The sequence below is a fragment of the Mizuhopecten yessoensis genome, unplaced genomic scaffold (assembly GCF_002113885.1).
Source record: "Mizuhopecten yessoensis strain PY_sf001 unplaced genomic scaffold, ASM211388v2 scaffold6169, whole genome shotgun sequence".
Lineage (NCBI taxonomy): Eukaryota > Metazoa > Mollusca > Bivalvia > Pectinida > Pectinidae > Mizuhopecten > Mizuhopecten yessoensis.
The window spans coordinates 2460147-2487143 of record NW_018406415.1 but is presented as its reverse complement, the minus strand read 5'-3'; the positions used below and the strand labels follow the sequence as shown (position 1 = coordinate 2487143).

The 26997-nt window shown below is 35.6% G+C and overlaps 2 protein-coding genes across 3 annotated transcripts in view; one reads left to right on the top strand and one right to left on the bottom strand.

Moving 5' to 3' along the window:
* Nucleotides 1-292: 292 nt before the first annotated feature.
* On the bottom strand, nucleotides 293-13751 carry LOC110451768 (N-acetyl-D-glucosamine kinase-like). Its single transcript, XM_021499938.1, has 10 exons — nucleotides 13626-13751; nucleotides 12907-12991; nucleotides 10837-10935; nucleotides 10054-10195; nucleotides 9384-9494; nucleotides 6832-6944; nucleotides 5960-6047; nucleotides 5068-5168; nucleotides 4693-4765; nucleotides 293-2130 (listed from the first exon to the last, which is right to left on the bottom strand). The coding sequence occupies exons 1-10, from the start codon at nucleotides 13667-13669 to the stop codon at nucleotides 1952-1954; spliced, it is 1035 nt and encodes a 344-aa protein (XP_021355613.1). The 5' UTR covers nucleotides 13670-13751; the 3' UTR covers nucleotides 293-1951.
* Nucleotides 13752-16346: 2595 nt separating this feature from the next.
* The window catches only part of LOC110451730 (cilia- and flagella-associated protein 43-like), a 40747-nt gene continuing 30096 nt past the window's right edge, over nucleotides 16347-26997 (top strand). For both annotated transcript variants that reach the window (XM_021499887.1, XM_021499886.1), the window contains exons 1-9: nucleotides 16347-16463; nucleotides 17760-18010; nucleotides 18643-18736; nucleotides 19682-19849; nucleotides 20408-20666; nucleotides 21416-21545; nucleotides 22722-22754; nucleotides 25618-25703; nucleotides 26233-26364. In XM_021499887.1, coding sequence (XP_021355562.1) covers nucleotides 16435-16463; nucleotides 17760-18010; nucleotides 18643-18736; nucleotides 19682-19849; nucleotides 20408-20666; nucleotides 21416-21545; nucleotides 22722-22754; nucleotides 25618-25703; nucleotides 26233-26364 — 1182 coding nt within the window. In that variant the 5' untranslated portion in view covers nucleotides 16347-16434. The remainder of the gene's footprint in view (nucleotides 16464-17759; nucleotides 18011-18642; nucleotides 18737-19681; nucleotides 19850-20407; nucleotides 20667-21415; nucleotides 21546-22721; nucleotides 22755-25617; nucleotides 25704-26232; nucleotides 26365-26997) is intronic.

The following is a 26997-nucleotide window of genomic DNA, read 5'->3' as shown; positions in this document are numbered from 1 at the left end:
CCATAGTGAACCATTAACTATAATTAACCATTAACCATAGTGAACCATTTACCATAGTGAACCNGGAACCATTAACCATAGTGAATCATTAACCATAGTGAATCATTAACCATAGTGAACCATTAACCATAATTAACCATTAACCATAATTAACCATTAACCATAGGGAACCAATCAAGGGATACTGTCCATTGCTTAATTGTTGTTTAATTTGGTGAATTTTGCTTAATTTTTTGTGATTTTTTATAATCAAGCCTGTGTTTTATATGACTTTTTTTAAAACCCATATTTTTCACCCCTATGTAACTTAAGTAGACTCTACCATGCATTGGTACAGATGAGTCCATTATGGTCTACAGAGGTGAAAGGGCTAATGAATATTGAATATGCAAATAACTAGAAATAAATATCATCTTTTTTTTTGTTTCAGTTGAGTCTCCTAACTACTGCATAATTTAATCAAATACTGTATACAGGAAAATTTGCGCCTTTTTTTCACCCTCTATAATGAGGGCAAATTTAACATAATATGTATAGCAATGAGAAATGAAGGGCGAAATTAACTCTGGTGAATATGGATTTTAAAGGCGAAGGGAACAAAACTTGACTGGGCAAAAGTTTTCTGGCATAGAGTAGTTTCTATATGGACAATTATGAAACACTTTATACAAAAAGTATTTTTTTTCATAATCTGCAATGTTGATGGATGTTTTTCATCCCATTTTAAGTACAGTTTACACTCATTTGCAAGATATAGCCCTTCAAGATATAACTGATACGGTTGTCCCACTATCCCATCCGTGTTACAGTAGACATATTGGCTATTTTATTCTTTACAAAATTGTTCATGTGATTTCACCTGTCTCACAATCTAACCACTTCAGCTGGGAACATTATTTTTGGTTAACCTAGAAACATTAGTGCCTGCTGAAATTATATGCTCCACTGTACACAGAATAATTAATTATAAAGTTAACAATCATAGGAAGGAATATCTTTCAATTTTTAGATTTTACCTCAAAAAAATTTCCCAAACATCCCACAACTACTTGTTCAAAGCCAAAGGAAAGTTAAAAGTTGAAATAAATATTTCGAGAAATCACAAACTTTACATATTCTTAGTATTTCCTGTCTTAAATTGACTTCAGATGATGAGTTTAATCCCAGTTATGTGCACCGTTTGCTTCAAATTTATCATTAACAGCATGAAAAATCTGTATAAATTAAATTTTAAGCTTAGCTTGTTTCTACAACTAGGCATAGATCCTTAATTTAACCCCAGATTTGTAATGAACAAATAGTTCCCAATAAACCAATGGTCATTTAGACTGACCAGTAAACCAATGGTCATTTAGACTGACCAGTAAACCAACGGTCATTTAGACAAACCAGTAAACCAATGGTCATTTATATATTATATAGTCTGACCAGTAAACCAATGGTCATTTAGACTGACCAGTAAACCAATGGTCATTTAGACTCCCCGGTTAACCAATGGTCAGTTAAGGTAGAGAATCCCATCACTTGTATACTGTATACAGGCCTCGAAAGTTTTCCTTTTTTCTTCCTTCCATATTCATACAAAGACATCTGTAGGGAACAGGCCATTTTAGGGAGTTCAATTTTGTTTTAATCATTCACAATATTTTTTAAGGAAAACTATTTGCCTGATTAATATAATGGCCGGTGGTGTAGCAGATAGGTTCCCAGTTTTATAATCAAGAGGCCAACAGAGTTAGCCTATGTGGCAGGGATGGTTTGTGAATAAAGCTTTCATATTAAATATATTTCTTTCGTTTATAACTCTTTGCTACATAGTAAATTGACAAGCAACTCCGAATCAGGAAAATTCCAAACAAATACGAACTCTTCTTCATTGGAGATACAACAAAGAGTGCTGGGACTCTCCACCTTAAGCTGACTAAATAAACTGCAACAATCAAGACAAAGTTCATTTTCCGAGTTGTGTTTGAAAGAACACTGAGGCATTAGCGGCGTAGTCTAGTGGCAGGGTGCTTCCGACACTTGTGGCGCCTATACCAGCGGCACCAACGGCCGCCGACTGTTTAAGTTCACATAGGCTCAGGTGGCGAATTCTGTGATCTCTACTCTCAATCTCCTTCATGAATCCTAAAACAGATGAAATTTGGTTAAAAATTCCTAGAAATGCAAAAATAACCTGTATAAAAAATGTTGTTCAGTGTTTTTTGTTTTTATTGTGACCATCTAGGTGGTTTTTTTTGGCTTACTCCGAAATGTTAATTATCTTGGACACTAATAGATTATAAATCATAAGAGACCATTACAACCCCTTATTTAGGAATAAAATCAAACATCTCTCGAGATTTACATGATATTCATGTACATTGGTGGCCAATCAAACTGGTCTTTTACTTAACTCAAATATACTCTAATACTGTACACTGAAATAGAAAAATATCCTCAGTTTGCATCAATGTGGGTATTGAATATAGTTCATGATCAGATATCTACTGTACAATAAACTTGTAGCAGAACTGGACTGGGTCGATTAGTAGCTCAATTGGTAGAGCGTCCATCTAGAGTTAAAAGGGCTCGAACCCAAGTCTGGCCGTGCAATTTTTAATCTCCTAAACCATACCGTTACTTAAATACTTGTCAAATATACTAAAATGTACACTGACAGGGTTTCAATAAATTAAATAGCAATACCAGACCATTTCAAACTGGTTCTGTTAGCACTTACAAATGTGAACTAAGCTCAAATTCATCTAAAATTTTCCGAATTAAAAAATATCAGTAAATTAAATGTTTGCTATGCCAAGGGAAATAACTAGTGTGCTATATTGTATAGTCAACACAATTTAGTTATCAATATTACCGGAAGCACATAAGAATACCTCATTCTCATAGCATTTATATGGTATAAATAGAAACACTCTGTGTATGAGATTTTTCTAACTCAATAAAATTGATCGTTTAGTTTCACCATTCACCTAACCAGTATCAGACCAAGGCCATTTTCATTTAAACAGTCAAACCGGTCGGACCACAGTTGTTCGTTTATTTAATAAGGTTGGACCTAGTAATCTGACGCTGCTTTCAGGCAAGCCTTGACAAAGCCTTGTAAGGCCTGCATAAACATTTGCAGGTCCGCCGGGATTTCTACCCGAAATTGTTACATTTATAAACGGTGAAAAACGGTTGTTCCGCATAAACGAACAGACCCCAAATGTAGTTAGTGAGTTAAATACTGCCAAACCTAAACCCGAAACATTTAAATCTGTAATAAAAATGTCATCTTCCTCATTCTTATGTTGTTGATGCATTAAAGTACATTTTGTTCAGAGTTGAAGACAAATTAAACAACATATGTTGCCTGTTAAGATCCTTTGATTTGTGGAGTTAACTATACTTGTTTTCATAGATTCTAACCTTGAGGATCTCTTGATAAATATATTTTGTTGTTCCAGTACCAGGTAGAATTTCAGTAGAAGGATCAATCAACCTGTGGCCTCTAACGATATGAGTGTGACGTCACAATTTTAATAATATGATAATCACCAAGCTTGGGTTCCTAACTTGCATGATAAGGATCCCTGTCCCACTGCACTGCCATTTTCCCTATATACTGTAATCTCCCCTTAACTTCCGTTTATATACAACTGTAGCACATTTGGGTGCATACTTTTCCGTTGTCCAGGTAGCTCAATCGGTATCGGAGATGGTATAACAATCTGAAGTCAAGTGTTCAAATCCCGGTCTGGCCCCATAGAATAGTTTACACTCAGAACATGTTTATTGATTATGTTTTGTTTATTTAATCTTTTCATTATATTTCCATATAAAGGTAAACTTTTCTTTTCAATAATAATGTATCACAGCTATAGTTATGCTGGAAAAATGAGTGTTGAATGCATTAGTTTCAGTTTTTGGCAGTGTTACTGTGATCCGTCTTACGATGGTCAAAGGGAGACAATCACAAAAAATTACTGTGGAATTTTAGCACAGGTCGAAATGTTGGCAAGTATACATGACTGGTTACTCAATCTGTATGAAGACTTTCTCTCGTTAAACAGTTATGGTGTCACTCTGCACAAATTATACACAGTAACTGATGTTGACTATGAACACTTAAAAGATACAATCGTGATATTTACATTCATGTGCAAGTCATTTGATACATGTATATCTCCTGAAAATGCCAAAAATTAACTACAATGAAACAATTTTTCTTAAGTGTCCTGGCGTCCTTCTTTTTATTTTCTTAGGTAAGTTTTGATTTGATTTGTGCATGTACGCAGGTAGCATGGGGTTCTGGCCCGTGTCACCTGGCTACTGTCACATGGTCTGGGTCTCGCCCAGACTACATGTGGTCAATAGCTAGTCGCTCAGAGTGCACCCCTGTAAGAGAGCAGACGTCTCATTCAGTTAAATCATCCCGTTAGCTTACGTACTGGTGTCCCTGGTAAACATGCATCCATCATCATGTTACCTGTTCTTGTATACTCGTTCATATGTAACTTGTAATGTGTCATGAATAAGATGGGCAAGAGTAATGAACAGGTCTGAGTCTGGAATAAGAGTGTGCCCTTATAATTGTAATGACATACATGGTGTAGTCCTTCTTTAGTGTGTTAAACCTGTACAAACAACAAGAATCCTTGGAGCTGTATGGTACTAACTCATAACTCTCTTCAAATGTAAAAATACCTTGCTTCATAAGATCCCAGCTTTTCCAAACCGACCCCACACATACCACACTCAGGCCCTGCTCCAGCAGTTTCTGTAGTTCAGAACAAAACTTTAATATTTAAAGTGTCAGTGATCACAATTATAGTTTTTCACAATATGTTTTCCTTACGAGAAAATTTTCCCCTTCTGTCATTATTGCATAATTATGGTCATTTTTTGCTTTGTATTGTAATTTAGTTGCTATCTCAATTTCCACATGTGTCGTAAGTTACCATTCCATCAGAAGATATGACTTAACACAGATTTACATTTGACTTGGTTTAACTCTGGTTTGCCTCCAGGACACAGCAATTAACAAAACAATTTTTTACAAAGCTTAATATTATTTGAAACCTGATCGATCTTTGGTTCCAGTGCTAGAACATGTCTGGCTAGGATCTGTCCAGCATCGCGAAACAACTGCTGACAGAGTTCGTCCTTTTTTTCTGTGGCACCTGGAAAGTAAGAAAACAAAAGTGTGAACATTACCAGTAACAGTCTCCTGCCTCTCCGTACTGGTTTATGTAGTGTAGCTGGACCTAGGCTTGGACATATGCAATATATTTATAAGGTCTATTTCATAATAGTTAGNGGTAAGGTTAAACCTATCTACAATGTAAGTCTGTGTAGCATTCTTACATCTTTTTCCAATAAACTTATTTAGGCACTTTTCACACTTTTAAATATTGTGGTAAACTATAATTATAATTGCACTTTAAACTGAAGATTCTGTATACTGTTTTCATGAGGTTGCCAATTCAACAGTGTGTTAATAAGATGAAATATCCCCCCCCCCACCACCAATCATTTGCTAATTATACCAGGTGAAATAAGATATGAATAGGAACCAGATGTGACAGATCTTCAGGGCCACTGTGTTTTAAAAATGCTAATTTCCTAAAACAAATCTCCAGCACAATACAACTTAGTTCACAATAGCAGTAGGCATTAAAAGAAATTTTCGTGTTTTAATACATTTCTTTTACCTAAAAATGGTTGTCAGAGCCCGACTCTGACAGACTTGACTTGTTTACAATCAAATGATGTGACATTTCAGAATGACAGTAGGTATAAAAATAAAACATGCTTTTATTTGTGTTTAATGTAACATCTGCACTCTATGTAATACAAATCCCAGACTGACACTAACTCATTCACCCCTACATATTTAAACTGGACTTGTCCAGTCTTTGATTTGGTAAGGTTCAAATGTGACTTTAGGGGTGAATAGGTTAAATTACTTTACCTGCTGCTAGCTCTTTACACAGACCGGCGATGAAGGACTTGTCAAACTTTGTGTACAGGTAGTGGAGGAGTCCATTTCTCTCCTCTATCTGGGAAAACCAAATAACACTGATAACAAGAAAACGTCTGTAAGACATGAATGCCCCCACCGCCATGTGAAATTAGTTTCGGTGTTTGATAATGTTCTATAAATAGTTACAACGACTTTGATCTTGTCACCCTGAATTATGTTCGGTTAAAGGTAATATCAGACGTCAGGTTGACAAAAGGAGAAATGTAGAGAACATATAGCAACATGCAGTGACCTTTCAAACATGAACCCATCCAAGGTATTCTCATACCTGAAATATGTCTAAACTTTATCGAAATTTGTCGGGAAATAAATCAGTTGATTACTTTCTACATGTATACACCAACAGTGACCTTGACCTTGGAACCCTAAAATACAGCGATATCAGAGGTATTCTCATACTTGACCTTTGTATGAAGTTTGTTTAAAATCCATCAAAGAATGAAGATGCTAGATTGTTTACATGGAGTTCAGTTGCGACGGACATGGGCAACGCTATATGACCCTAACTTTATGGCGGGGGCATAAAAAAAAAAAAAATAAATAAAGTTATGCACCATCTCATGAGCAATTAAGCTTAATGAAAAAGAAACATAAAATTTCAAACTAAGATATTCTAAATCCAAAATCTGTTGAAAGTCAAATGGCTGATATATCAACTATAGGAATTTTAAAAGACAGAAACCTTATATATAATACACATATATTAAATTTTGTGTGTTGAACTTATGAAAAGATTACTTAATTTAAGCTGATTCTGATGAGTTAATTTAAGTTTTTATACCATAGATTATTTCAGATACCTTGAAATATTTCAGCATTGTGTCCCTGACGAAGGTTACGTCACACTTCAGAGGGTGGAGGTTGTCCTCGTGATCAAAGTACGCCTTCATAGCTCGCTGGCTAATCCAGTAGGCTAAACACAGTATTCATAAGATGTACTGTTAATCATTCAATTTTGCAATTACCATATCTTTCTTTCAATAAGGGGACAAAACAAAGTTTCTGACTTTAAGTAGGGGGGGAGCTAGGGCTTTGTACAGGACATGAAAAAACATTTGAAATAAGATGATTTGTTACCGGACATGGGTTAATGAACAGATGAATATGGTATTTATTTTCAGGAATATGATTCAAAAATGTCTTTGCACGGATCTGAATTTGGGAAATGATCCATGACATATATGTACCATATTTATCATGCAATATAACCAGGGTTGCATTCGTTTATTGCAGTTAAAACGGTTGAACCATGCAGTTGGACGAGACGAGAAGGCTACTTTGATCCTTTGATGTACATCAAAAGAATCTCACAGTTGCGTAACAGTAAAACTTATTGGCTTTAAAGTCGCAAGTCGCTCCTCTGTAATCTTCAAAGGACAAGTATCAGCCTAGTTATTGGTAAAGTTTATTTACCCGACACCAATTAAATAGCTAGACAGACGCATGCCTTCAATTTGGCTATGACATATTCCAGAGGTGCAGAGAGTGAAAGTGAACGTAACCCCGGATATTGAGGATGATCCTTGCAAGGTCTGCATTTGCAGGTCTGCCAAGGTTTATACCAGAAAATATTACGTTTAAAAACAGCTAAGCTGGTTGAACCGTATAAGTGGGCCCCCTTAACATTATAAGGAGAGGTAAATTCAACACCACACTGCTAATACACATAGCGTTGGCCACAGGTAACATTGTCGGGGGAGGTAAATTCAACACCACAGTGCTAATACACATAGCGTAGGACACAGGTAACATTGTCGGGGGAGGTACATTCAACACCACACAGCTAATACACATAGCGTTGGCCACAGGTCACATTGTCGGGGAGGTAAATTCAACACCACACTGCTAATCCACATAGCGTTGGCCACAGGTAACATTGTCGGGGGAGGTAAATTCAACACCACACTGCTAATACACATAGCGTTGGCTACAGGTAACATTGTTGGGGGAGGTAAATTCAAAACCACACTGCTAATACACATAGCGTAGGCCACAGGTAACATTGTCGGGGGAGGCAAATTCAACACCACACTGCTAATACACATAGCGTTGGCCACAGGTAACATTGTCGGGGGAGGTACATTCAACACCACACAGCTAATACACATACCGTTGGCCACAGGTCACATTGTCGGGGGAGGTAAATTCAACACCACACTGCTAATACACATAGCGTTGGCCACAGGTCAAATTGTTGGGGGAGGTACATTCAACACCACACAGCTAATACACATAACGTTAGCCACAGGTCACACTGTCGGGGGAGGTAAATTCAACACCACACTGTACCACTAATACACATAGAGTAAGCCACAGGTAACATTGTCAAGGGAGGTAAATTCAACACCACACCGCTAATACACATAGCGTTGGCCACAGGTAACATTGTCGGGGTAGGTGATTACAACACCGCTTATGGACATTGATAAATCCAATATTCTGCGTTTTTTACTGATGTAACAGGAAAGAGAATAGTGTGCTTCCACCGGGGATCGAACCCTCGATCTCCAGGTTCCTAGTCGGACGCTCTACCACTGAGCTAAAGGGAAATGCCCACTAGCTCGAAGCTAGAAGGAGACCTTAATCCTGTGGACAATTGAACCCTGCCTCACCGATATTATTTTCAAAATTCAAAACTATGGATTCGTGTTATTTGGTACAAAGGTAAGCGCAAGACTGAACTTATGATATAAGTGCTTCATTATTTCAACCGATAAGGAAATCCCGATCGTAATTAATGTGGTATGTTGTTGTGCTATGTACAATAATAGTTTTACATGTAATTTAATTCAAAGCTATTGTTGGTCACCCATTTAAACCGAAAGTTCCCATATATTCATAAATTCTACAGATTTCTGTTTCATTTGCGATATTAAACATAACATTTACGTACCATATATATTCAGAACAAACTACTACCAGTTCTAATTTTGCAAGCTGTGACATCGGGAACCAAAATGGCAGACCACGATGTCCAGTCTAGATCTGGGCTCATGACCAGTAAAACACAGGCTTATATCTGGTAACTAGCCCACCCACTATTTCTGACATGTTTCCATGTACAGGCCCCCTGGTTTGATCACCGGTAAAATACGGTAAGTGATCTGCTTATATAAAGTCTAACAGTAATTCATGGTTTTTAATTTCTAAATACAAAAACAACATAAATGTTACAATTCCCATGTTCTGAATTCATAACAATTTACTTCACTTTGGTTGATGTATTCATCCTTATTGATTTGATAACATATTTAATTTCCCTTATCGGTACATATTATTGATAATTTAAATTTATGAGCTAACTCACTTTTACCTTACACTTAAGTTAATTTTGAACACCTGAGCACCTTACCTGAGCCCTCGTCCCCTATCAGGTGGCCCCATCCACCACACCTGTAGGTACTGCCGTCAGGGTTAACGAGCTGACAGTTTGACCCTGTACCTGCTATCAGGACTATTCCCCCTATGTGAAGAAAACTTCATGAGTTTAAAGTATACAATGTACTCCAATAAAGAGATTTAACAGCATTACTTAACAAATGTCTACATTAATGGAAGCACAGTAGTCTAGTGGTAGGACGCCGGGTTCATTACCGAAGGATTGCAGGTTCGAGTCACCGAACGGCACAGTGTTGTATCTTTGAGCAAGATACTCTACTCAGCTTGTTCCAGTCTACTCAGCTGTAAATGAGAATGTGGTTGGGAAGTGCTAGAATTGTTTAAAGCTAGCTGTGAGCACCGAAATGGCAGCACAGGCTGTATGATCCCAAGGGAGTTGAGAAAGATATTGGCTGGTTGCAAAGGCCGTATAACCAAGGATGATAATTTGTGAACTGCTTTGAGACAACTTACAAGGTTGTGATAAAGCAGTATAAAAGAATCTGGAATATCATTAATTTGATTATCATTATTCTGTTTTCTTGTGCATGATATAAGTACAGGTATAGCCAAAAAACTTGTTTTAAAAAATAACAAAACAAGATTTATAAGATTTATAACACTAGCATGATGAACAAATTTACCTGTTGCAGTGGCTGTTGCTATGGAGCCATTTGTATCACTGGAAACCGCCACATTCTGACTCACTTGACTATATTTGGATTTCATGCCATCAATAATTTGCTGCTGAGCTTCCTTTTGGTCTGCTCCACTCATAGCTAATCCCTGTAATAAAACAGGAAGTAGTGCTTCACATACACATGTATGTAATGGTTGGGGTGGGGGTGGAGGGGGGGTGTGCATCGATCAATATGATCCCAGAATTTCACATATCAATATAGGTATTGAATTATGTATCACAAAATTAATACAAATACTCCAAATACGTGAAATAATTATGTTCCCTTTATATTGGGCGAACTTAAAACTGGGAAATTCTTAAAACAGAAGTTCACATTTGACATATTTGAAAAACATATTTCAATTTTTTTCTTTGCCAACAAACAGTGGGTTTTTTAGCGGAATGTTACAACAGCCTGTTCCGTTATGAATGGGAAAATATGGCATTATTTTGATTGAAATTGGGAATATATTCCTCATTTTTAATCATTTTGGGAAAATATTAAGGCAATTTTTAGCTAGGGGAAACAGTCTTTATTTGGCTGTAAAACTGAGCAGAAAAGGTCATTGGTGAAATCTGGATTCATTTTGATATTATTTCTTTGATTTATAACACATGTTTAAATTTCATTTATCTAGATTCAACTACAATTTCAACAGATGGGGCCACTAAAGGACTACATCAAGGTGCCATCTTATAGGTACTTAAACGTCTTATTTTAGATTATTTAAACCTGTTTACATACCAGAGCCTTAATAGGTTTGTCCTCGTCCAGACCTGCAATTTTCTTTGCCTCTTGGACCATCTGACTAACTCTCTTCAGGCATTCCTCCTGTCCAACTAGCTGTTGGGGACAAAAATTGAAACATAATTGCCTCCCTTTACTGATTTCAAGTTAACTCACTCACCCCTGAAATTTCATAATGATCTATCCCAACCTTTGAATTGAAAGAGTTCAAATGTGTTTTCAGGGGTGAATGAGTTAAGAATTTAAGAAAAGTTTCTTAAACTTCCGAGTACAGTATTAGGAATCATACCCGATGTGCTATACCAATATAATCAGCCTTCTGTGAAAATTGACCAAACTATTTGAGACAACATTACTAATAGTAAACCCTTGTTAATTTGTCTCTGACTTGTCAATTTCTTTTTCCAGAAGAATCAATGGCCAGAAATACTGATTTAATTTTCATTATTAAAACTTGACAGGTTTTACCTCGTTTTGAATGAATCCTCGTATAAGTACATCTACATGCTAACTTGCAAAGGGGGTAAAAACCATCTCACAAGTTCTCCTTTGGTTTAAAATTTTGTCTTTTTGACATGGGCCTGTGCACTTTGGGAAAATATCACTCACAAAAAGCATGATTTTTGGAAAAAATACATGATTTTTGCATCAATTTTGTTGTAATACGTAGGTCAGAAATTATCCTGGGGAAGGAGCCTTATAAATATATGGCTCTTAATTCGCCCTAAAACAAATCACTGAAGATGGTATATATGGGTTTAAAACTTTTCTTTAATTTTTCTAGCAGATGAGATGTGATGCTAGTTATCAATGTGTATGCCCTCACACAGTTTTATCACTGTATATTGGTAATATTCAAGAGGGTTTTAATTTTGCAAATTTCGCAACTGCGTAAACATTCGCGAAATAAAAACCCTTGTGAATATTCATAATATCCACGTTTCACACATCCGCAATATAAGTTGAGCTGAGGCTTCTAGGTCAAAACATCGCTTTGAAAGAAGTGCACTATATAAAAATGTTAAGAGTTAAATTAAAACTAAATAAATAAAAAGTCTGAAATAAACTTTCACAAAATGTGATTCGCGAAATTAAATCCCCGCGAATAAGTTACGGAGACAAAATTGCTAAATTCTAACCCCAACGAAAGTATTACAACATGGTCATATTAAATTCATGTGTTATTTGTACAAGCAAAATCTGATATAAAAGTTTAAATGTACAAAGTATGTGCCAAACTGGGCAAGACGTCAGATATTAAAAATCCGCTAAAATATTTCAAATACATGAAACATTGGTATGAACATGTAGTACCGGTAAATTATATTTCCTGTTGCCATTTTCCAAAGATTGCATTGTTAATTCAGAAAGTTTCATCACAGCACCGGTGTAGATATACTCACCTTTCTGGTCAATGGTATTATAAGTCAAAATGTAGAAGCCACAGCATAAAATATTATAAACAGTTAGAAAGGTGAGTATATCTATAAACAGTTAGAAAGGTGAGTATATCTATAAACAGTTTTATGCTGTGGCTTCTACATTTTGACTTATAAAACAATTGACCAGATCATAGCCATAGCCACAGACTGTTGGAGCTGTGGATATTTTGGTGTCTTATCAAGTAATATATTCTGACTCAGTATACAAAAAGCATCAGACTTTTCAGAGTACAAACATTTCATGACCCGGATTCGAACCTGGGACCCTCCGAACTTTAGATTGACGCTCTACCAATTGAAATACCTTGTCGTTGCAGATAGAACCAGTCCAGTTCCGTTACATTTCTCCCTCTATTTTCTAAGTCTTTGCCCCAAAAGACAACACTATTTAAAACAAATATTTGGGTTTCTCCTTGCTAAGCATTTACCAAGTGTTCGAATGAAACAGGTGTTGGCAAGCTCGCCAATTTTGTAATAGGAGAAAGAGAAAAAGAACGACCAGACTACGATTCGAACCTGGGACCATCCAAACTCTAGACGGACTCTCTACCAATTGAACTACCTGGTTGCATACAATTGACCCAGTCTAGTTCTGCTACACATGTACAGGTATAGGTATACCTACCCATTGATTGGTGGATGGACCCTCTGTCCAGGCCATCACTTTGCCGTCTGATCGGAAGAGTACCATCTTGGAATGTGTAGCACCTCTGGAATACATGTATATTAGTAGAAGTGGTAGGCTAGTACTTTTAGCAATGACCTATTTGGTATTAAAATCAAAACAAGAGAGTTGACTGTCTATATTAATTCACACAAATAAAACATATGATACCGGGCACACTCTGTTATGATTGACAGAACATACAGAATCTATTCAACACAGATTATTGTTAAAATGAAACACGACAAAAACAGATGACCCCGCTGACTTGTCATTTATTAGCAACTGAGCAACACCACCAACTCCCTCCCCCAACCATAGGTGGTGGGCACGTCTATCAAAAAAAAAATGAATATATAAAACTAGATCTAGATTTTTTTTTTGATAGACGTGCCCACCACCTATGCCCCAACCGCCCCACAATTGAACTAATTCGCCAAAGCGTCAATGTCCCGTTTTATAAATCCTACAACCTTCCACATAATTGAAGAGAAATGTATATGATGCAAATGCACATTCGAGGAACAAGTTAAGCAATGGTCAAGCAAAAGTACCACGCCCACAATTTGTCAAAAAATCGTCAATTTTCTCGTATGGGTTGTCAACATTTACAACTTCCCGGACAGTCAAAATCAGCATTTTCAACTTTTCATTACATCACTAGCCGCTTAAATATTTACCCTTCGATCCCGCCGAAATATTCGTACGTGCTGTCACCCGCCATTTTACCCGCTGTCTGTTTTCTATCCCTCCCAGCTACCGTGTAATGTCAACACACACTCCTCCGGTTGTTTTTTGTGTTTCAGGGGAAGTAACTCTCAATTACCAATATTTATACCTTCCGAGACATACCAGAGTACCAGAGAGCGCTCTGAACCACACGATTTCGCCTATTGTATCTTAGTAACATAATATCTTTTATCCAATCGATTGCCTAAATTTAGTTGATATTAAAATATTTTTAAAGAAAAAAGATAATAGTATAGACCAGAAGATAAAAAAAAATTGAAAAATCCCGAAACGACTTTTGACATGTCCCGAAACGACCCGAAAAAAGTCCCGAAACGACTTGTTACCGAAACGACCTGACACCGTAACACAGGGCTCCAAATTAGGACCACTAAAGTTCTAAATCAGTAGTTCACGGGTTAAACCCCGATATGCAAATACACATTATAAGGAAATTGTCCCTGTAGGCGAAAGGTGTTTTTTGTGGAGCCCCCTGGAATCCCTCCCATTGATATTGTTGACTAAGCAGAGACAAACGTTACATATATCAATGGACTAACTACCATGTCTATTTGACATTAAAAACTCCAGTGGTGATTATGTCGTGATATTTACATTCTGTGAGTATACAGTCACTAAATATACTGAACACAAAATGTTGTTCTCAAAGTTAGTTAAAAAAAACATAACATCAAGACATATCAAACGTCCAGTCGGAAACCGTTCGGGTCTCGATCTATACATCATCAGAGACGTATATATTACACTTCTCTGACATCATGTAGTATTGTAATATGAGCGGGAAAATACACTGCTAGACTGGAGTTCAACCCGGAACTTCCGAACTCTAGACGGACGCTCTACCTATTGAGCTACCTGATAACCAGCGATCGACCCAGTTCTGTTCCGCTACATTTCTCCCTCATTTTCCTAAGTCTTTGCCCTCGAAGACATCACTTTTTACAACCCAGGTTCGGGTACCCCCTTGTCAAGCATTCACCCCTCCTCGTCGGCAATACCCCAGGGGTTACGCTCACTTTCGCTCTCTAGAGGGTATCGAGGATGGCATTCACCCAGTGCTTGAACAAAAGGTTGGTCACGGGCACCAAATGTAAAAGGAGCGGGGGAAATGCATGGCCAGACCGGGGTTTGAACTCGTGGCCCTTCGAACTCTCGACGGACGATGTACCAATTGAGCTACGTACCTGGTCGCCGACGATAGTTCCGCTACATTATTAACGTAATTTCAAGAACCAAATTCTGTATCATCGGGTAGAAATTTCAATGTCTCCCGTCGCAGCCGAAAAAGATTAATAGAAGCTTTCGCCTCTCTGGGATGGTAAGTAAAAAGTAAGATTGTGTGATCTCATACCATATCTCGGGGAAGACTCTAAAATGCTATACACAAGGCTAGACGAGAATCTTTCTCAAATGTGAGCCCCCGCCCAAATTCCCGTCCACAAGGGGTGAATATATCAAGTATGATATTTCCTAATGCTGTCATTCCCCAGCAGTACCAGTAGCCCCTTATATGACAGATGTGACGCAGTCACAAAAAATATAAAGGAGGGAGCATGACGTCACAATCAGCTTTCAGGGAGAGGGACTTGTTGTAAGAATGGCTAAGGAAAATCAATCAATTGATGCCTCATCCCTCATGGTTTCCCTGTTCAGACAGTGTATGCAGTGTTGATTCGCAAAACTATTTAGATAAATATCAAGAAAGAGAAAATACACAATGCCATTCTTTTTAAATGTCAATTAAATTTACCAATTAGAAATGTAATTCAAAGTTAAGTGCAATGTTCTGCAAAGAAATTCAAAGTGACCTACAGATTACATACATTGGTACTTTTCTCAAAAGATACAAAGAAAGGAATTTTACTTAAATAGCAAAGGTATGCTGAATCTCACAGTCCCTTAAATTTTAATGACTTTTGGCGAGACAAAAGTCTTTTACATGTAGATTTCCCTGACTATTTTACCTTTAAAGTGTTAAAAAAAATACAAAAACAGCAACGGCTTTTGGAAAAAAAATGGTCATGTTACTGAACATTCTTTTAAACGACGTGGTGCAAGGGAGATAATTCCCTTGATACACACACAGAGTTGTCCCTCATGCACTACTCTAGTTCATGCACTTTGTCATTTTATTGTTCGACGCGAGTCTGTTAGTGCCACACATTATATATGTTAACCAATAATATTATTATTTGGACCTTTGGAACTAAAATATTTAGCATTTTGTAAATAGAGATTTTGTTAACACAGTATTATTTTTTCCAATTCATCACAATTCCTTTTATTCTTCCTTATGATAATTTTTGCCAAATTTAGTAGAAAATGGGGCATTTCAAGTAATCTTCGATATATTCGCGAAACAATTTATAAATTAATTTATCCGGTTTTTCACTGCAAGGACGGAGCACAAAAAGTGTCTCGTGCTGTAGTTAGTATTACTCCATTCCGCAAACAGTAAAAAGTAGTCGATAACGTAGTAAAACGGTAAACATTTGTTTGATTTGTTTTAATAATTTTCCATTTACATAGTCATTTCTATAAAGATTTTGATTTTGAGAATTATTTAATACATTATTCTTGCATAAACGAATCATTGATTTAAATGCCTCACATATTATTGCTTAGATTTTGATAAGGCGAGATTATCGCGTTGTTATACGAGACCACAACTTCACTACCTAGCAACAATCCAACAAAGATGGTTGACCGTCTGGTTTAGAAACTGACTACATTTTAATTATGGATGCTATCGGGTCGTTGGAGTTGTCGTAAGTACACCGATTGCTTTTCTTGAAAAAAGAAAATATGATAGACGCACTGTCAACTTTTGAATATGGAAAATGACAACATTTAATGTAATAAAATTACTGACGCAGTGACAGATGCATGTAAACAGGTGGTTGCACTTCGCCTCTTGTTTACATGTAATGTGCTTGATTAACAGGAATATTGAAACTGACACTTGAAAATAGTGTCAACTATACTTCGTTGCCATGAGCTTAACGTACACCCATCCAGCCACTGGTTCTGCTCGATGTTACCTAACTCCTATTGAGCGAGTCCTAGGGTTTTACTGCATCACTGGAAAAGCTACTGTAGCTTGCCAGTCAAGGAGTGAAGGATTGTTTGCCCCTTATATTCTCAGCTGGTACACTACCAATACCTTTCTCTGAGATGTCTGGTCACGAATTCTGGTCTGGGGAATCCCTTGGGTCCTCACTATGCTCCACTTTATGTACCTTCCCTAACCACAGGGCCAAAACACTCAACATCAAATGTATATGCTAAACGGGAACCATCCATCCAGCCTCTGACCACATTCAAGAATACAAGAAACTTTATTTAACGTCACATATATCAAACAGAGAAACATTAGTTCTGTAGCGCTATTTTTGCGACAAACATGATAAAAAGCAAACAGAAAACAACAAACAAGATATACACTGTCACAGGAAGCTAGCACATAATCAGCGAGTAAAACATACAATAACATAGCAGCATATAATTAGATATCATAGGCACTAAATTAAAAGAACTATACTTTCGATGTTGCTTTACCATCCAGTAGAGCAGAAGTTTGAAAATCCAAGCCCCATGCATTTGTAATGGCTAGAAATGGGTCGCAACCAAACTGGTTGGGTTGCTAGAAAACATGTAAATGCCACGATTGTGTCCTTAAACTTTAGGGATTGTTCCCTAGGCCTGACTCGTCCTATTACACATTAAATTGGCCATGTCAGAAACTCATGCTCATTTCATTGCTATGTGTGTAAGCTTTAGGAAGAGTAACCTGCACAGGTGGTGTACACATAAATGATGGTGTCTACTCTTCACAGATAAACGTCTCTAAAAATAAAAAAGATTTAATGGGTTTTAACTACATGAAGAAATGTAATGTGTTGATGACCAGGTTCCTGAGTTTGTGGAGCATGTGTGAAGTGAGGATGTTTTGGGAAATTGCAACATATAGTATAAATTATTACCTGGTATAACATATCTATGATAAATCAACTCAATTTAAAATATTTCATTTGAATGTAATTTGTGTTTCTTATTTTTGACAGTTGGGCCCAAGGCTATTCTGGATCGCGCACAGCCTACGTCGACAAAGATGTCCTTTGTTACCTGTGTGGAAGCAATGTTAAGTTTGTTGCTGAAGATGGAATGGAGACAGTATTCAATTTCAAGGGCAACGGAGTCGGGCCTTTTGCAGTTCATCCGAGTGCTAAATGCTTTGCCGTTGCTGAAAAATGCCTTGATCCAAAAATATTCATCTTTGTCTACCCAACTTTTCGTCAACTGGGAGTTATTGAAGGTAAAATTTAGTATTTATTAAAACCTGGTGAAGCATATTTACAACAACAGTAATAGACGTTTTTTATAGACTGAATTGAAAAATAAATGAGTTGACAAGGAAATATTTGTTTCATTGCTATATTTAGCCTGAGTTTCTTCTAATCAACAAGAAAAGGCAGTCAGGAATTCTTCTTAATAGAATAATGTATTCCGTTTCGGTCTGGTTCAATATGGTTTTTTGATAAGTCACTCCTGTGTAATTTGCATAGTCTACAAAATGGCGGGGCTCATCAGTTGGGAAACTTTGAATGATTGAATACCAAGGATGCTGCTGGCGGAATCTAGCAGCGTTTGGTGATAATAAGGATGTTTTGGATAAATAAATGTTTCATCTATCAATTGATGTAAGACATGTGTTGTGTCATAGTAGATTTTTCTTGTCAGCACCTAAAAACTCTCTGACACTTTGGTGTTGGAGAATTCCATGTTTTCATATGGTAGTGCACTCTGTCCCCACACCAGACATCTATCTGTCAAAATGTCTAAGTCTGGTGTCAGGGCCAGAGGAAACTCGGGCTAATTGATATATATATATATGATAGAAAAAAATTGTATGTCAATTTATATTTTGAATTTGACATTTTGCTACAGGTGGAACCAAACTGGAGTACAATAATGTAATGTTTTCTACCAGTGAATATTTGGCCACCATTTCTGGAATTCCTGACTTTGAGTTGACTATCTGGTAAGTGATGCTTTTAGTATTTTGCTCAACCTACTATAAAGCTTTTATTTTTCATGTGGTTTTATTTTTGGGGACTTCTGCAATTGAAATACTTCTGTAAAAAATGGGTTCATTGATAATATTTGTCTTTTCTGAGAACCAGTATAACAAGCTGATCACAATAAAAAAAAAACTGTGGAAAAAAAATTCTTTGGATTATGGTTTCATGAAATATTGAACAAAAGGGGAAAGCCTTTCATGTAAGGAAAGTTCCATATAGAATTAAGCAATAACCCTGAAAATTTGTCAGCATTTTCAATAACTTTTTCGACCATTGCTAAATGATCATGTTGACCCATATTTTTATCTGATCATGTTGATCTTTTTTCCCGTCTGATCAAGCTGACCCATATTGTTTGCTGATCAAGAGGACCCTTAAGCTTATTTCTATCTGATCAAGATAACATATGCTGACTAACAATTTTTCTATAAAAAAAAGCGCACCCTCCTCCAGATTTATATCCTTTGGTTTTTCAAAATAAACACTGTCTAGTATTGAATTTTACCTTCCTCAATACCTGTAATACATATCACAAAGGTTGTTCCTGGTTGAATCCACCCCCCTTTATCAAGGAAAAAAAAAAGGTTGAAAATGAAAATAATTTTTAATTTGGGATGGGGACTTTTTGTCTCACTTTTGGAAGAAAATATATACCAATTAGGAAGGAAATGTTCAGGGGTAAACTAAAATTTTGGGAATTAAGCTGAAGTATGGAATAGTTTCAATTGGGAATGGTGCCCACTATCGGCCCCAAAATGTCGCCAGAAAAAAAACATGAAAATGTAGTATAAATTCCCATTAAATGACAGCAAAAGAATAGGGATCGTTAAATGTATGCATGTCTATATTAGTTTTAATTCTAATATATCTTAAACTTATACGGGTTTTTTACCATTTTTTTTTAGGAATTATACCACTGGGACCAAATTGACATCTGTACAAATATTCAACTCTCCAGTAAAATGTATGCAGTTTAATCCTGGAAACTGGCGCCAGATATGTATCGGAACCGAGAAAGAACTGACAGTCTGGCAAATGGAACAGAGCAATGAGGCTTATATGCTACAGTCCCAGTAAGTTTTGATAAGAAGAATGACCTAGTATTGTTAAAATTAAAGGTAGGGCTTGTAGATTTCCCCCAGTTATTCTAAATATGATATTGTATGCCCTGATGCCATGCTATATGGACATAAGGAATTTTATTTCCTACATCTTTTGTAACTAAATCAAAGTATTGGTGTAAATTTATAATACAGTATAGTAGTCTAGGTGATATTTGAAACCCTGTTTGCAATTTAAAAAACATAAATGTTTGAGTTGCTCTGAACTTCCAATAAAAATTGTCATGTGATATACATAGGGAGATTATCCAAAGGACTCAGATGTTCAAGGTGTGATTGAATTTAACGACAGCATAATCCAAATTTAAACCAATGAATTTTCAAAAGTATTGTAATTAAGAAAATATGTGTTTCAGGATTCTCAATGATTTTCTAATGACAAGAAGTGCAACAATATTCATAAATTTATAGATGGATCCCAAAACCAAATTTTGAAAATATACCTTATTACGACCAAGCACTGATCACTGACTGTACTTAGTCATTAAGACATCACTGAATGTATTACAGAAAGATCAAGCTGCCACACGAGGATTCCTCCTGGTGGGAGGAAGAAAAAGAAAGGGACCAGAGTGCTTCCCGTGCATCAACGCGTATGAGCCGATACACCGTGGATGTCCCGAAGGCAGCCATCGCAGGTCTGGTGGGAGACATGGATGACCATCTGGAGGACATTCAGGACCGGTCACCACGTGTGGCGCCTTCGTCCGTGGCCTGGACCACCGCTGGTGATATCTATGTTGGATGTAGAGGAGGACATCTTTTAAAGGTATTCAAGTTCAATATGATTTTATGAGAAATTAGTATTTTTTCATATTATTACCGACAAGTGATTGGCCAGGAGTGCATCGTGAGTCCACTGCTAAAATTTGATATTGACTTGGAGCGCATGATTTTTGTTGAAGGACTGGGTGTTTCTAAAAATAGAATTATGACGTGTCTTCAAACAATGCACCATCCCACTTCCGAAGCTTTTTTGTTGTGTTTCTTTTTTAAATTGCTTGCATTACTGTTTTGTAAAATAATAAAACAATTGTAGCCTTTAACTTTGGTTAATACCTGGATTTATCAACCCAAGAAAAGATATATTGACCTCGGACTGCGTCCTCGGTCAATATATCTTTTCTCGTGTCGATAAATCCAGGTATCGACCTCAGCCAAAGGCTATAATTGAATAATGTTTTTATTGCTTTATCGATAATGGTGGTTTTACCTTCAAAGATATTTTAATTAACATGTGCTGTTTTCTTGGGTTCTTTTGGTTTCTTTTCCAATCCTGAATAAAACAAATTCTGCACTTTTATTTCTTTTCAATGAAACTCTCGTTGACAAAACATGTAAAAAGTATATAAAAGAACTTTTAGTTCAAGATGTTTTTTGAAAATACATGAATGACATTTTGTTGATTATCTTTTTTATTTTACATAATTACAAATATTTTCTATGCATTGTATTTTAATGCTGACAGATTAATGAATTATCTATAAAAAAACATCAATTTTGATATAATCTTTTCAGATCGATGGGGAGACATTTAAAGCACGCGTTGTGTACCATCCGCCTCCCCGGGCGGAGACACCCTTCTCCCGGGTCACTAGTGCAGCCAGTGCCAGCAGGGGACCGTCTATGGCCGATCTTGGTCAGTCAGGTGAGTTACACATACATAGGTATGCATCATATTTATTTTTTAAGTGATGTTACGAATTTTTTCAAAAGTTACTGATCCAACACAACAGAATTATGTTTAATGAGATGATATCAGTTCAAAAGGAAAAGTTATCACAGAGAGTTAGAAAGAAATATTTTTTTAAAAAAACGGAGGAAATTTCTTCTTTGTTACAAAGTTAGGAATATCCCTTTAGTTTCACAGGTACAGCAGAGTTGTGTTATCAAATTAAATCTCAAATGACCTCCCTTAGTCAAAAAGATCATTTTACCTGAAATTATATGATCTATTTCTTCTACAAATCAAACACCCATGACACTCTCGCTTAATTCCTGAATTTTACCAAGGTCATACGCTTGGTTTAAATATAATCAATATAAATCTGTGAATGGTAGTTTGTTCTTCCTCAAAGGTTTGTGATTATAATAAGCTCAACATCTTGGCTGATACATCATAATGAGAAAGTTAAAAAAAAAAAATTGTATTATTAAAAGTAGTAGAGTTAACCCTTTTTTTTCAAAATCTCAAGAATAAAATGTTCATGCATATATTGTTAACAAACTTCCTTAGCAGAAGAGTAAAAAATTGATTTACCCTATTAATTCTGATATCAGACTCCTTCATTCTTGCGATCAAAACTGGTTTCAGTGTTTAAGAAAAGCAGTGAACAGTTTTTGAATCTGCACTGTGAACATGTCTGACAGTTATGCTGCCTTACAAAAAGTTACTGTCTATAACTTGTGTTTGGATATCTTAATAAGCACCCCACTTCAGCAAAATGTTCAAGTGCCCTAGGTATGTAGTGATGAGCTAATGATGGATTATAATAGAAAATTAGCGAAATGAAAATTGCTTTACATCCATTCGTTATAAAAGAATGAAACCTAGTGTATAGATAACAACTCTGTCTATTGACGTTATGGTAATTTTCTCACTTTATTTGAATATTCATGCAGTCCTGTAAGATTATGAACCGATTACCAGAATGCAATCGTTTATCGATCGGTTTTCTACTTTCGATAATAAACCGATTATCGATTATGATTTTTAACCGATTGCCCAACCCTAGCCCTAGGCTTTATTATAGTAAATACTGTATTGTATATATATATATATATATTTATATGAAAATCACATGTTGGATTGTTGCACTACCAGGAATGAAGAAAAGTGTTCGCATGGGTACCAGCGGTAAGATAGGATGCGTAGCGGCTTGTTGTGTACACTTTGGTTTTCTCATCAGTAGTACGATTGTGTGAACATTATTGGTACAGTGTATTTGTGTGTGGTAGACACGGTATTAACACGAATATTGTACTATTTTTGTCATGAACAATTTCAGGATCCCGTTTTAAAGAGGATTGTGAATATTTACTTAAGACAGAAAGATTAAAATTAATTAAAAGACAAAAAATGTAAATTAATTAAAAGACACAAAAAATTAAACTAACACAAAAAATTGAATGAAATTTTAAAAAAAGTTAAGTTGTCTTATTTTAAGGAATACATGAATAAGTGTCTAGATTTATGTCTTTGTTTTTTGTGAATTGTAAAAAATGGATTAGTTTTGTTACTTAGATAATTGTAGAATTAATGGAAAATCTGCATTGGAAGATGTTATCTATAGATCCTGCAAGTAATTAAGCTAAAAGTACTTTGAAGAACTTTGCCAATGGTTGGCAAATCAATTTTGTGCTTTTTATGTTGTGAATGATTTTCTCTATAAATTAACTTTGTACTCAAAATTAAATTAACAGACTTTGCTCCAAAAAAAATCCTATTTTTTCCTAAACTGTTGAATAAATTAGGAAAATTTGAAAAAATATTGGCACAAAGAATAACAAAGTATTGAAGTAAATACTTTCAGTATTCGAACATCGATTTGAAGTTTTGGTATTATAAGGATGTGAAGCAAAACTTTCACGAAATAACATCAAGTACATTGAACATAGATGCTTGTTGGAGTGGGATAATTGTGGATAGGGGATTTGTGTTTCAGTACCTTGCTTTGTTGAATGATTGAATAAGGAAAATAATCTGTATGCTTTGTTGATGTATAATCCAAAGTGTGCTAAAAGTGTACGGTTCTAGAACCTTATATCTGATCCGTGTTTCAGAGTGCAAAAGAAAATTTCATATCGTGTGTGTACGTAGTTGAAACAGGGCATTCTTTTATGTGTGTATCTAGTTTTAAGATTTTTATAGTCAAACCTTGTTAGACCGAAAAAGAAAAACCTGTTTCCACTTTTCCTTAAATGCTGTCCTTGCGTAACATTTGAAAAGATATATTGCCAGATAAGATGTTTTTCCTCCATAATGATGGATCACCTACCCTAATAATTTGTTTTCATATATCTAAAACCAGAAACACACACACACAAAAATGGCCCTAACATAAAGTTATTTTCACGAGAACATATGGACACTCTAGTACTATGAAATATATATTGCAGCAGTGTTTTCAACAGTTTCTCACCAAAATTAACTTGAAGCATCAAATTTATTAAAATTCCACTTTTACAATATTCACCTCTTTAAATCTGTGGAGTGCTATTAAATTAAGGGATTCTGTTTTATAGAATAACTAAATGTTCTGTACAGAAAAGACAAGCTTTCAGAAAAAAATAAGTTTTATATACTTAGATTATTTACCAACAGGACTACCATTCATCCCTAAAGTCAAATTTGAACCTTACCAAACCAACGGCTGGGAAAGTCCAGTTTAGATATGTAGGGGTGAATGAGTTAAGTTCTGGTTTACACAGGTAACCAGATTACAAAAAGTTTTGACAAGCACAATATATATCATATCATAAATTGGTTTTAAACATCGTAAAACCAAGGTTTTAAAATGGACCTATCAGTTTTAATCATGGGAACAAGGTTCGACTTTAACCCTTTCACCCCTATGCAACTTTAGTAAAATCTACCATGGATTGATCTGGATGATTCCATTACGGTCTGCAGTGGTGAAAGGGTTAAACATGTTGATGTTTCAGGATAAAACTCACCACTGTCTCTTGTCACATGTCCTCTTTTAATTTGTCACAGTTAGATGTTTATAGCTAAACACATCACAGTTACAATAAAATATATATGCTCAAGAATATAATTCATTTTGAAAATTCAAATAACTTCCAAAAGAAAGATATACAGAATTTATCCATGAATTTCTTCTATGAATATTCTGCATTCATTTTTTGAGAGAAAAAAATCCTCAGTTTTCAATATTTAAGGAAGAAGAAAAAAGCTGGGTTTTTTCTGTTCAGACTGTAAGCTATAAACAAAATTGGAAGACAAAGAGTTTTCAAAATGGTGTGTTGTTAGGCTGTAACAGGGGACGTTGTTTATACAGCAATAAAAATTATGCATAATTTAAGAAAAAAAAAGAAAAAAAATATTTTTAAAGTGTTCATTTTGACTTGATAAATTTATTGATGACACATTTTGTGATAAAATTGATAAATTTAAGGTAATTACAAAAAAAATCATGAGACCTTTTTCTAAAGGATATACAGTAACTTGACACAGATCACAGATATCGTGGAGTTATGTGTTGAGATGTTTAATCATGCATGTTACTTCTTTTTAATAAAAAAATAGATGGGAAAAAATGTGCATGAATGCTTAGTAATTTCTTATTCATTTTTTTAAAAGTACTTTGCATTTAAAATTGAAAAGTCTGCATGATTTTTTTTCATTTCTATGATATAAATTTGATACTTTTTAAAAATTTGAAACTTTGAATTTATATTTTTTACAGAAAAAAAATGGAATTAAAGGTTTCCTTTTCACAATTTAAAGAATACAAAAAGATATTTTTTGTGAATTAGTACAAAATATTTAATATCCAAACTTTAAATCACTTAACAATTTGAAACTTTTAGTTTAAATCTGTCATTAAATTAACCCAAAAGATTTTATATGTTTTGTGTATCAATAAATAACAAATTTCATGGATTTACAAAAAAAAGAAAAAGAAGAAAAAAAGAAGAAAATTGAGAGTTAAATGCAAAAGAAGTTTAAAACAAAATCATCTCAATGTAAATTACAGTGACAGATGATTTGAGTCCGATGATGCTGGAAGGAAGTTTGGACTGCATTGGCCTCCACCGAAAAGGACTTTACGCTGCAGGACAGGTACATAATGGACGATTCTCATTAATTTTAAAATCACAGTGATAAGCCCAGGGGTCTAGTCCTTATAAATGGGGTAAATAAAATTGGCGCTGGGCCTGTTCCTAAATTTTAATACTACAAATCCTTTCTAGATTAAACCCAAACTGTATCATTATATGGAGCAGTTGGGCCTTTCCAGTTAAAATTTTGTCATTAAATTATTTGATAGTCATTTCGTACAATGCTGATCTCAATATTTAAAATATGGTCATGGAAATATAGATTTATAGTGCATAAATGGAAATAACTTAAGCTTTTCTGTACTGAAAAAGACATATAATGGCTATAGTGCTAAATTTGCTTCACCTTTTAACCCTCAGTCAGTGACTTTGTTTAAAAATACATTTAGTCCTTACCCAGTGTCATATAAAAATTTCATCCCCCATAAAATACGCATCCGGATATAGGTATCTTATGGGGATGCATATTTTATAGCACACCAGGTTAAAATATGTACATGTGGTTAGTTGTATCTATATTTTCCTTACAGGACGGAATTCTGCGGCTGATCAATCTGAAGTCGGATGAGTTTCACATCATTGAACAGAGCCGTGTTGGTTTCCCGGTCTCTTCACTAGCATTCTCTCACAGTTTTCGCCATATGGCACTGGGATCAACAAAGGTACTTAAGTTACTCCTATAACATAAGAGGCCGCTGGTCGGCCTTTTTTCTATCGAATATGATTTTTCCGACTGTAACGCCTGTCAAAAGTATCTCACCAGGTAAACCTCTAACACTGTTGGAGTAGTACTTTAATATGCCAGTGTCATGATTATGTAAAAAATACATAAATTAATAGGAACCATGATATTATATAATTGTTTATTTCATTTTTTGTAAAAAAAATCCTTCTAATTTTTAGCTCACCTGGCACGAAGTGCCAAGTGAGCTTATGCCGTGGCGCGGCGTCCATCGTCCGTCCGTCCGTCCGTCCGTCGTCCGGCATCCGGCGTCAATATTTTACTTTAAATGACTTCTTCTTAATAACCGAAAAGCCTAGGGTGTCGATATTTGGCCAGAAGCAAACTTGGATGAAGGGCTACAAAGTTTGTTAAAATTAATGACCTTCACCTATTTTCAAGGTCACAGGGGTCAAATATGTCAAAAACTTTAAACATCTTCTTCTCAATAACCAAAATGCCCAGGGAGATGATATTTGGCCAGTAGCATGCTTGGGTGAAGGGCTACCAAGTTTGTTCAAATGAATGACCTTCAATTATATTCAAGGTCACAGGGGTCAATTGTATTAAAAAA

Coding starts and splice junctions, on each gene's coding strand:
- LOC110451768 (XM_021499938.1), bottom strand. CDS start 13,669: ATGGCGGGTGACAGCACGTACGAATATTTCGGCGGGATCGAAGG. Junction 10,936..12,906: donor GTCCATCCACCAATCAATGG/GTAGGTATACCT, acceptor TGTCCCCAACAG/CTAGTTGGACAGGAGGAATG. Junction 2,131..4,692: donor CTGGGATCTTATGAAGCAAG/GTATTTTTACAT, acceptor CATCTGTTTTAG/GATTCATGAAGGAGATTGAG.